This window comes from Symphodus melops (assembly GCF_947650265.1).
Source record: "Symphodus melops genome assembly, chromosome: 9".
NCBI lineage: Eukaryota > Metazoa > Chordata > Actinopteri > Labriformes > Labridae > Symphodus > Symphodus melops.
The window spans coordinates 1,493,417-1,506,179 of NC_136699.1; the positions used below are offsets into that span (position 1 = coordinate 1,493,417).

A 12,763-nucleotide genomic window follows, 5' to 3' on the forward strand; every position below is an offset into this window, starting at 1 on the left:
GTGTAACCTGCATCATCAGGGGAAATCAGGGGAGTGTGTGCCCGAGCTGAAGGCTTGTACAGACTTCCTTCTTCTCTCTCTCTCGATGTCGAGTGAAAATCCTCGACGTTAGCCTTGAGAGCATGCGAAAATTATGACACTGAATGGGTTTTTTTCACTCGATTTAAATGCGATGTGCGGTCTGAGTTGATAACGAGGACTCTAGATCACACGGTAAAGAGGTTCGAAATCTTTCATCCATAATCGCTGCGTTTAAAATGTGCAAATCAACCGATGCATGCAAACGATGTCGGACTCCACCGGTTCGTTCGTCCGGGTTGATCCATCTTTTGACTCCCGATGTATCTCATTAGAAAGAGCCGCCTCAAGCTGAACTTTTTACTTCCTTTCCTCGATTTCTCTCACTCTACCTCTTCCACACACACACATGATCACACACATGCACACACACACACACACACACACGCTCAGTAAACGCAGCCTTCTGCTGCACTCTTTTGGTACAAATTACCTCAATAAAGCAGATGTCTAGCTTACAATCTCTCAAACTGTTTCCTCCTGGCCCGAGGCATCATGGGTATTGATGACCACATAGAAAGGATTGATTGCTCTCCTCCTCTCGTTGCCTTTTCTTTGTTTTCTTATCATCGTTCCTCCGCTTCGGTTCTTTGTTTGTTTGTTTTTCCAACTTCTCCTCCTTCCCCAGGATGTCTGCATCCTTCCCGCTCCCTCTGCTCGCGTGTAGCATCGTGCTGCAGCAGTCACTTCAGGCCTCTTAACCTTCACGCGGTCGTGCAGCCTCTCTCTCTCTCTCTCTCTTCAGTGTTTTCATTTGTTAGTCTTGACTTCTGTGGAGAATAAATGTCTAACCGTCTCCCTCCATCCCTCTCTCTGCAGGAGGCTAAACGACAATGACATCGCCCTCCTGGAGGTTACGGGGATGTTTAAGAAGCTGCCCAACTTGAAGAAGATGTACGTACACGGTTTAACTTTTTCTTCTTTTTACTTGTTCAGTATTTTTATTTGTTTAGACATTGACAATGTGCATTTGTTGACAAGCGAAGGGGAAGGGGAGGGGGGGCAAAGAGCGTCTGTCCTTTCTCGAGAAACGCTTCTTCTTAAAACTCGAGTAAAGGTTTTATCACAGAGTATCTGAACAGGCCCGCTCGCACAGGTGCCTGCTCTCCCTGTTTAGTAAAATTGGATCGACTTTGAAGCAACTTTTTTTTTAGGTGGAAATTGATGCTTTAAGTATTGCTAAAATGAAGAACAGACGGAAAAGCATCGCTAAAGCAAGCTAACTGAAATAAAAGCAGATGGAAAAAGTTGGATGGAGGGAGGGCGGGGATGCAGAATGAGCGAGCAGTCTCGAGGTAAAAAGGTAAAAGAAGGTAACATAAAGGAGAAGAGAAACATCCAAAAAAAGAAAACGCACTGAGGCGAAATGATTGACACGTGACGAAGAGAAGGAGGAAGAGGAGTGTCTGAGAACAGACGAGAGGAGGACGAGATTGAAGGAGACGCAGAGAGAAGAAGTGTGCACGGGAGGAAGTGAATATTAAATGGAAATAGAAAATAGGCCTTGGGTTCAGATTTACACTCACTCCTTATCTACTCTGGGTTTGTGTGTGTGTGTGTGTGTGTGTGTGTGTGTGTGTGTGTGTCAGAATGAGATAGAGAAAGACAGAGCTGAGAGCAGCAGTTGATTTATTGGAGAGGAAATTGCTAACCATCTAGCAGTGTCACTGACGATATAGATTGGCTACGTTCGCACTCATTTCCATTTTCCTTCGCTCAATTTCTTCATTCCCTTCAGTCCTTTCCTCTCCTCTTGTCTCCTTCAATTTTCTCCTACCCATGCTCCCATGCTCTTGCTTGGCTACTTTTCATCTGACCAAAACATTCCCTGAAATCATTATTTCTTTAGTCTTCTTTTTTTTGTAAATCTGAACCTTCTGCACACTTCTTCTTCTCTCCTTCCTCGCCTCTTTCCTCTCCCCCGACCTTCGCCGTCTCCTCTCCTCCTTTCCTTCTCTCCTCCTCCGTAGAGCTGATAAGAGGAAGCACAAAAGTGGCCGTGAATGAAAGCTACAGTCGTTATGATAGCTATCGTCTCGAGTTATTGTCTCTGTGGCCAAACGTTCTCTTTTCATTTTCATTTTTTCTCATTGTGTGCGCAGAACGAAGAGAGATGGCAATCATTTCAAGCGGTCTGTGACCACTTGTCTCATTTGCTGTGCGTGTGTGTGTGTGTGTGTGAGTCACAGTGAAGCTCTAATAAGAATATCTATATCTACATGACAAGAACACTTAGACAAAAGAAGATTTATCATTTCGAACGACATGATTGATTCCTTTAATTCAGTAAGAATTAAAGGCACGTGTGTCTGACGTTGTTGGGTTGTGCGTTTGCTTCCCGGGCTCTCCTCCATGTAATTTAAGATCTGTTGATCTGTCTTTTTCCTGAAGCAACCTGAGCAACAACAAACTGAGGGACATCCGTGACGGGGCGTTCGATGGAGCGGTGGGAGTCCTGGAGCTGCTGCTGACGGGGAACAAGCTCACGGGACTGCAGGGACGAATGTTCAGAGGCCTGACTGGTCTTAAAACTCTGTAAGTGTGTGTGTGTGTGTGTGTGTGTGTGTGTGTGTGTGTGTGTGTGTGTGTGTGTGTGTGTGTGTGTGTGTGTGTGTGTGTGTGTGTGTGTGTGTGTGTGTGTGTGTGTGTGTGTGTGTGTGTGTGTGTGTGTGTGTGTGTGTGTGTGTGTGCTATTCTTGAGATGATGTCTTTTGTAATCTACTTGTTAGGAAAGTTTATACGGTGCTGTTATGCAGGTTGAGGTAAACCCAGGAGTCAGAATGCTAACAGTATCGTTAGCGTAATTTATGTAAACTGGTGCTAAAAAAAGAACACAGAATGATGAATGAGTTTATAAAGTTCAAAACAAGATTTATGAACTCACCTCATGTGACCCGTGCAGGTCACTGATCCCGCTCGTCGATAGTCGATAGTCTGGGTTTGCAGTAAAATGAAAGAGTAGGTTTAAAAGTATGGTCCTCCTTTCTGAGCCTTGAGTTAGCATCTTAGCTTAGGATGGACTTCATTAGCTTTTCTCCCTCTTACTGAAGAGAGAGGATTGTTTACTCATTCACCCTAAAATCGAGGCTAATGACTGCATATTGTTGCTCCTCTAATTGTGGCGCCCACCCTAGCGTCCAATTAGGCGTTACAGGATAGTGCACCAAAGCGCGAGCTGACATTGTCTGTGTTTGCTCAGTAATGATCAGCTAATGCTATATGCAGGCTAATGACTCTCTAATGGCATCATGGCTGTCTCTGTATCATGTTAAGAGCAACCCAGCTCCAGTAATAGCCATGCTAACTGGGTTAGCCCGTCCCAGGGATAGCTAATGCTAACTAACTCAGTTAGCCTGGTCCCACATGACTGCATGTCAAAGGCTAATGTCAAATTACAGTCATGGCAGTCCGATGGGGATGGGCTTGGATTTCCTTCTGCTTCCTGTTTTATCTCTGTTCATGTTATTAAAAGTGATGTCTTTTTTTGCCTATTGTTAGCTTCTCTACGGATGCTAATTTAGTATTTATGCATCATGCACAAACTGTTAGACGTGCATGCTGGGAAGAAAGTTAAAAATCTTCAATAAAACAATAACAAACAACAGTCTCTTTGCATGAGTGTACTGTCGAATAGGCTTCAAAGACTTCATTGTAACGTAATATCTGTAAAAATGTGAGAACAATAACTTTGACGGCTAATAGCAAATTGCGTGTTTCCAGGATGCTGCGAAGCAACCAGATCAGCTGCATTGACAACACCACGTTTACCGGTCTGAGCTCGGTGCGTCTGCTGTCTCTGTACGACAACCGGATCTCCAGCATCGCCCCGGGAGCTTTCTCCACCCTGCACTCCTTGTCAACCATGTAAGTCTCAACGAAGGGCTTTCATCCCATTATCCTCCCAATCTCTTCTTCCTATCAGCCATTTTTTTTCTTGTTTTTGTCTTTTTCTTTCCTCTCATTTTTCAGAGACTCGCCCTGCTTTGACTGTTATCTACTATAACACACACACACACACACACACACACACACACACACACACACATTCAGTCATTCGCACACATGTTGCTCTCTGTTTTCCTCACAGATGCTCTCCATCATTATCGACAAGATTAGTCTGGATCCCAGGACATTTGTTATCAAAGCTAAATATATCAGAGCATCTGTGCACACACACACACACACACACACACACACACACACACACACACACACACACACACACACACACACACACACACACACACACACTCCTGGACACACAGAAGCATTTGCTAGATTGTTGCTTTTTTATATTCCCAAAGAGACACAAACATACTGCCAAGCACAGAAACATCTGCCTTTGAAGGAGCAGTATGTAACTCTGCCCCCTAGTGTTTAAAATGAGTACTGCAGTCTAAACTCTAATCATCACAGAGAGCTGTCTCCGCCCCCTCCGCTCACACAGCTCAGCATGTGGTGGACACTGTAGCTTCAGTGTTTAGCCAGCTCTGCATGTGGTGGACACTGTAGCTTCAGTGTTTAGCCAGCTCTGCATGTTGTGACACTGTAGCTTCAGTGTTTAGCCAGCTCTGCATGTTGTGACACTGTAGCTTCAGTGTTTAGCCAGCTCTACATGTAGAGACACTGTAGCTTCAGTGTTTAGCCAGCTCTGCATGTAGAGACACTGTAGCTTCAGTGTTTAGCCAGCTCAGCATGTGGTGGACACTGTAGCTTCAGTGTTTAGCCAGCTCTGCATATAGAGACACTGTAGCTTCAGTGTTTAGCCAGCTCTGCATGTAGAGACACTGTAGCTTCAGTGTTTAGCCAGCTCTGCATGTGGTGGACACTGTAGCTTCAGTGTTTAGCCAGCTCTGCATGGGTCTGTAAAGGTTTCTGCGTTCTAACCTCTCTCCATGTTTCAAAAGCATCTCCAACATTGATCCTAGTTTGAGCAGCTTTCTGCTGCTGGAGCAGAAATCTAAAGTTAGAAGGAGGACACAGTGTTGTCAGAGAAGCTTCAACACAGCATGTTTCCTTCATGTGTGATCACAGAGGAAGAGAGCTTTATTATTTCAGTCCCTACACATCTCACTGATTGGTCCTTTAAGTAAAGTTCCAACCTGCCACAAAGCATCTTTCTTAACAAGAAGAAAATGCAAGATAAGAAGGCAGAAGGGAGAACAAAAGAGAAGAAGAACATCTTTTTTTTTTCTTCCTCTGACCACACAGATCTGAAGGTTGTAAATAATAGATCCCCTCCTCTCAATAAAACATTAAAGGAGAGGATTTTTTTTACCTTATCACAAGGACATGCAGAGCATAATAGTCTCCTCACATCCTCGCTGTTTTCTCTTTCTTATCCTCCATGCTTCCATCACTCCCTCTGCGTATTGTTCTTCCACCCTGTCCTCTTATGTTCCCGTCGCCTTTGATTCAAGTTTCCTACTCGAGTCATGAAGCAGGAAAGGTGGGAGATGAGAGAGGTTCAATGGGGACGGAGGATGGATGGATGGATGGATGCATTGTTGCATAAAGTCAGTGTTTACTCATCGGGGCTGTTCATGTCATAACTGAAAAGATATTTTATCATCCTTGGCCGGGTCTTCACTTTTCTAACGGCCGTTTGATTCTGTCTGCAGCGTCCGCCTCCTGACGGATGTGGCTTCATTACTTAACACTTCCTCTGTTAATTTCCTTTCGTCCCTTCTTCTCTCTCTCTCTCTCACTCCGACTATTTCTAATATCCATCTTCATTTTTACGGCATTGTTTCCCAGTGGAGTCCGTCCATTTAATTAAAAGATTAACACATTGAAAAGGAAGAGAGGGATTTAGCTTATAGGCCGCGCACCGAGGTCAATTCATTACAAGGAAATGAGGATATAACTCGACACTATCTGTCTTAGCACACCCTTAATATAGTCGCACAATCAGCAACCTCAAGGCTTATTTGTTCGGGAGACAAAGTGAACATCTCCTGATACGATTTGGAGGCACACTATCACCGATAAAGAGTTACAGGCGACCTTTTGATAAAGTCATCCGCACTCGCAACGATTTCCAGAGATCTCGTCGCGAGATTAACGCAGGACGATATTTCTCGTCCGAGTTTAAGCTGTGCCACCGCATCAGTCCGAAGGCGCAGAGATCAGCAGACACTCCATCGTGGAGTCTGACGTTGAGGTGGAATGAGTCCCGTGACTCCTTCACGAAGGCGGGATCGTGAGCTCCAGCATCCTCGAGTCACATCTAGCAGCGCAGCCACCTTCTTCACATCCTGCTCGACTGGTCTCACAATCCATCAACTGTCATGTTTCAACATCTCCGACCATCTGGCTGTAAACATGGACGTGGACATTTCTTTTCCCACTTCAAAACCAGAACGAAAAATCTCCTTCAGGAGCATAAAATGAGTCTATTACTGTATAACCAGCGAGATCTCTTCCTCTGCTCCCCCTCGTTTAATAAACCCTCTGAACGAATCACTTATTAAAACAACACACTCTCCTTCTGCCGTGATCAACTGGCTCCCATAAAAACTAAAACTGTCTCTTTCAAACACTCTGAAAGTGAGAGCAGGTGAGAGTTTTGTCTGATAAACGTAATAAGAAGAAAGGCAGCTAAAGCCAGATCGCTCTGGATCCTCCGTCCTGGATGTGCCTGCAGCTTTAAGAAGCCCGGAGCAGCTTCCAGTGAAGTCAAACCGTCCTGTCTCGAATGTGCTGCTGGTGCCTTCCCCTCACTCTGCTCAGTTTAAATATAGTTCAGCATAAATATTACATGAGCAGAGCTGCGACGGAAACACACAACACAATGAGAAGTGATCAAAAATGAATAAATTGCACCGATAACCTTTTTCTCTTTTCTTTCTCTTTCACGATTCCTTCACTCTATCAGCTTTCCTTTTGCATGGTCCTGCACACTCCAACTTTACAAAATGAATATAAATAAGTGATGACCTTTCTCGCTTTGTCTTCGATCTGAATTTATTTATCTGACCATAAAAAGCGTGCTCGTCTAAAAAGACCGAAACCACCATTGGATATTTGGCCTCTCAAAGGCGGGACTTTTGTTGCTGAGGCGGAGTGCCGCTCTTTCAGACTGCGGCGTGCAGTCAGTCAATTGGGCCACCCCGCTCAACAAGTGCCCAGGTTCAGAACCATGTCCTAAAAAGGTTCCTGCCTGTAAAGCTCTTGTATGTGCTGATCATCTCCATAAATGTGCACAGACGTGATTTGTTGTTGCAGCTAAACAAATGTAAACGATCTCTCTCTGTCCTGCTCTTTGTCTCCTCAGTAACCTCCTGTCCAACCCGTACGTGTGCGACTGTCATTTGTCCTGGCTGGGTCAGTGGCTGAAGAAGACCCGGGTGGTCAGTGGAAACCCTCGCTGTCAGAAGCCGGCCTTCCTGAAGGAGATCCCCATCCAGGACGTGGCCACTCCAGACTTCACATGTGACGGTGAGCCTCTCGAACGCTTCTCCGCTAAATGTTTGACTTCACAGGACATGACAGACAACGGACAGACTCTTGATGTTGAATCTGTCAGAAGTCTCGTCTCCGTAGACGGAGGTCGTTTTTAATGTTCTCCATGTAAAGTCTGTCGTGCATTATTTTAGACTGACCAGTGTGGATGTTAGGAAGGCTTACGCTTATTAGAAAGAAGTTGATCTCGCACCCAGCATGTGACGGACAGCCATAATGAGACAGATGAGTTGTGCACGTCACGCACGGAGGTTATCGTCTTCGTCGCCGTAATCCGAACTCATCCCAATCTCTCTCCTCACAACATTTCCTGTCTCTCTTCAGCTGTCCTCTTTAACAAAGACCCTAAAACTTTAAAATGAAATGTTTTTGTTAATGTTAATTCCGACACACCAGATGCATTGTTTGAGTGTTTTAGCACACGTGCTAATTTGCAACAATGGCGGCGTTGCGTTGCGTTGCGTGCAGAAGCAGCTCCACATACCTTCCTGCACGCTAACCTCTGTCCATTTTTAAAAACAATGATCTCCTCAGTCCAGACTCTTCTCCATTTGTTTTAAACGTCGACAGTCCTGCCAAATACTCTTCATGTGAACTTCCATTCTCCCTGCGCACACACACACACACATACACACACACACACACACACACACACACACACACACACACACACACACACACACACACAGAAACGAGTCCTCGGCCGGGGTGTAGTGAGGACAGGAGTATTCAGTAACCACTGGCAAAACAGCAGCCGTGGATGACATCAGCTTGTGGTTTCTAATGTGACATGCTGTTACCGCCACAATGCCTGCCGAGAGCGAGTTAGGAGCTCAGCTCGGCCGCCAAGTTTGACGCCACAGAACGAAGTCTGGTCTGGCCTCTCCTGTATGTTACAGCTTCATGTACTTCAAACTCCTATTGATCGACCGTTTCTCTCTCTCTCTCTCTCCCTCCCTCTCTCTCTCTCTCTCTCTCTCTCTCTCTCTCTCTCTCTCTACATCCTGAGTTGTTGTGGGGTTTTTTTTTTGTTTTTTTTTACTTCATTACAATTTTCTAATTTCCTGTAGCTGCGCTGCAACCATTTACTGAAAATGACTTTGGAAAGTAGTTAGCTGAGTTGGCTCAAGCATCGAAACTCTGAGATGTTATCAGAGCTTAATATTCATTTCTATGTCTTGTGCACACATACACACACACACACACACACACATACAAACTTTCTCTCTCTTTCTCTTCCACACAGCACACACACGTAGACATTTATTGTATAACTCAATCAGCTGTACAAACACAGATTTGCATGGATGGATTTTCACCCTCACTTTTCTACTACAGTCCTCATCCCTGATCTGAAATCATGTTGAGGATGAATTTAAGGAGTAACTCAACTTCTAAATCCCCTCGGATGACCGTTTTGGACGCCCCTGGGTTTGCCAGATATGAGAGCAGTTATCAGGTGAACAGGTGTTGCAGCGATGGAAGCGGGCAGTGGAACTGCTTCAGATAGAAGTGATTGTACCCGAGCTAAAAAGCCTCTGCATGTTTCTAATAAGCTCCAGCAGCAGAAAGCTGCTCAAAACTAGGATCAATGTTGGAGATGCTTTTGAAACATGGAGAGAGGTTAGAACGCAGAAAGCTTTACAGACCCATGCAGAGCTGGCTAAACACTGAAGCTACAGTGTCCACCACATGCAGAGCTGGCTAAACACTGAAGCTACAGTGTCCACCACATGCAGAGCTGGCTAAACACTGAAGCTACAGTGTCCACCACATGGACCAGGACTGTGATTGGCTTCCTGTCCTGTCCTGGCTTTAACTGAGCTTTTACGTTTGGGGCCACAGTTTAACTAATGACGTGCTGCAGAGCCAGATTAAAGCGTCCTATGTGTGTCCTCTTATCGCTGAGTGTTTGATTACAATCAGTCGTCCTAACAAACAAGTCTGTCAAATGAAAGGTCATATTTGTGGATCCAGGAAGCTCTCTGCCTCCAGCATCGAAAAAATGTGAAATCTGGTTGGATGCCATTAAAGGAGTAATCTGTAGCTCTGACCCCCTAGTGTTTAAAATGGGTACTGCAGTCTGAATTTAACTCATTACAGAGAGCTGTCTCCCCCCCTCCCCTCTCTAGAGTGGATGCTCACACAGGTCACCATGTGGTGCACACTGAAGCTTCAGTGTTTAGCCAGCTCTGCGTCACTCTGTATCTCCAATATTGCTGAAGTGTGCTCTCTGTGCAGCATCTCAGAGTTGTTGCAGGCCATCATCAACATCTGTGCTCAGTTTATTTTTCCTCCAGACCCATCCGAGGGTTTTTAACATCAGTGTGACCTGCGATCATGGCCCGAGCCAGCTGCTCCAACACATCACGCAGCTGAATGTAGCAGCCCCTGGTCATTTGATGTGGGTTGTAAAGTGTTATTTAAAAAGTGCTGACTGCAGAGAGTCGAGTGCAATTGATCGAGTGATACATTAAGTTCAGTCTTTATCTCCTCTTTAACCCCCAGCCTGTCACAAGCCTTTCTTTTCTCTCTCAACTCTGACCATTTAGTAATCTGTCCCCCCCCCCCCCCCCCTCTCTCCAGGTGCTGAGGATAACGGTTGTCTCCCTGCGTCTGGTTGTCCTGATGTCTGCACATGCTCAGACGGCGTGGTGCGTTGCAGCAACAGAGGGCTGCACTCTCTGCCCAAGGGCATTCCCAAGGACACGACGGAGCTGTGAGTAACACACGCACACACCACGCACACGCATGTGATCACACACACACACACACGCGTGGACACACATGATTCAAAAATATTCAAATAATATATGCTCATTTTTTTGTACAATCTTAGAGACACGTCAAAGACAATGATCACCAGATATTTACACGCATGGAAACAGAAATGGTCATCTTCATCTATGCTTACTCTCCACGAACGTGCCAAGTCACACCACACACACACACACACGCACACACACACACACACAGACACACTGCTGCAGTGCAATATTGATGCAGCAGTTTGCCCTCTGCTGCTTCAGGAACTTCAAAACCGTTTAGTAAATACAAACACACACACACTCGTTCTTCCCTTCTGTGCGACCTCGTGCTTTAGTTCGGATAAATGTTTGCATCACTGCGGACTCTCCTCCGTCTTCAGACTCTACTGTTAAACGCAGAGAGACAGCAAGGCCGCCTGATGAGAAGGAATACTTCAGTGTTTTTGGCTTATTTTCTAAAATGGACTTTGAAATAATGCGTCTATAAAAACCACACAACACACTTCTTCAAAGCCAAGGTTCAAAATTTAAAAAGCCTTCTGAGAGCAGCGGAGGCTTTCGAACATTTTTATCAAACGTCCTTCACACTGAAAATGCAATCTTAAAAAGTTTAAAGGTGGAGTCAGCTTGTAAACGCAACATTCAAACGTGACCCCGCCCACTCACTGCAAGTCGGAGTGTGCACGCTTACTGCTTGCTGGGTTTTATTTTGAAGGAAAAAGCTGCAGTCTCTTTAATAATCATGTATTTTTTTGAGGATTTAGACGTACATTACCGCCCATACATGTGGTTAAGGTTCAGGGTTGTATTTTAATTGTCTTCACTTTGAGTTGTATTTAATCTGCACTGTGATAAAGACAGAGATCAATACAGGAAGTGTCTGTAGCAGGAGGTACAGGTGTCAGAATAAAAGTTTAAATAAGGTAAAATAATTCAAATCAATGAAACAAAGGATTCATAAAGAGATAAAGTAGAAAGCAGATCCATCGCTGGGAAGCTGCATCATGCACAGAGACTCAGACCGTGTGAAATGGGCCGGCTCTGCAGGGTCAATAGCAGTGATTAGGTATCGATCAGGCTGAAGACGACACTCCATCATACTGTCCACATGCCCTACTTATGACCCGAGAGAGACAGAGAGAGAGACGGAGACAGAGACAGAGAGAGAGAGGGGTGAGAGAGACAGAGAGAGAGAGAGAGAGACAGAGAGAGAGAGACAGAGAGAGAGAGACAGAGACAGAGAGAGAGGGAGACAGAGAGAGAGAGAGAGAGAGAGAGAGAGAGGGGGAGACAGAGAGAGAGAGAGAGAGAGAGAGGGGGAGACAGAGAGAGAGAGAGAGGGGAGAGAGAGAGGGGAGACCAATGCATCATAAAATGTGTTTGTGTGTGAGAGCACGAACGTGTCTGTTGACTCGTTGGTCGCAGAACGAGCAGACCGGTGGACTCCCGTGCTCCCTGTGAGGTGACGCCTCCTGCTTCTCGCCCTGTGACACAGAACTCTGTTTCTCCAAAACGATTCCTCACTATTTTCATTTCATGGTGATTACTGAGCACGCTCCTGAACACCAGTAAAACAAGCTGCCATGTGTTCAAAACGTACGCAGACCAACCTCGGCCTCTTACGTCGGCGTCTCCTGGACTCTTTTTTACGTGTCATGAGTTTCACACCGTCACTTTTATGTGCTGTGCTGCCACTTCCCCTCCCTGTAGGCTCTTCTTTCTGTGGGTATAAATCCATGTGATGCATATTAAATGACATAAATATGCTCCTTTCCTTGCAGGTACCTGGAGGGGAATATGCTGACATCTGTGCCCAAGGAGCTCGCGGCCCTGAAGCAGCTGTCACTGGTGTATGTATGACCTTGAGCAGAGCAAATATACTCTAACCAATCAGCAGACAGTTTAGGAAACACTTGCACATATGCATGATGTTTGAGTCTGCATGCTTGTTTCTACACAGGGACCTCAGCAACAACAGCATCAGCTTACTGGACCCGTACACCTTCAGCAACATGACTCAACTGGCCACACTGTGAGTAACCATTGGCGACGTGCACGACTGCTCATGCATACACACACACACACACACACACACACACAACACGTCCGAGTCAAGGTCTTCATGTTATATATGGGCTGTGTGTGCATGTTTAAGGTCACAAACAGGAGATAAATCACTTTGATTAATCACCCTCTCGTCCCTCCTCATCCACTCTTCATATTTTTTTCCGGCTTCTTCTTTCTCGTTTTACGTTTGCATCTTTCTCCCCTCCTCTCGTGTACATGATCTGACGCTGGCTGCACACAAGAAGATTTTTCTAATCTTAACCGAGATTAGAAGAACAGTATCCTCACACACACAACTCCATTCAAACTAACTTAAAAACAATGCGCCGTCCCACTTAGCAACACACCTTAAAGGTACACTCCATAAATCCAGTTTTTACAAGATC

At 45.4% G+C, this 12,763-nt stretch overlaps 1 protein-coding gene across 1 annotated transcript in view; it reads left to right on the forward strand.

The window, feature by feature from the left end:
- slit3 (slit homolog 3) overlaps positions 1–12,763 on the forward strand; it is a 188,619-nt gene that overhangs the window by 139,495 nt on the left and 36,361 nt on the right. Inside the window, 7 exon segments of the mRNA XM_079352447.1 lie at positions 898–972; positions 2,470–2,613; positions 3,799–3,942; positions 7,355–7,518; positions 10,129–10,261; positions 12,092–12,160; positions 12,271–12,342. Coding sequence (XP_079208573.1) covers positions 898–972; positions 2,470–2,613; positions 3,799–3,942; positions 7,355–7,518; positions 10,129–10,261; positions 12,092–12,160; positions 12,271–12,342 — 801 coding nt within the window.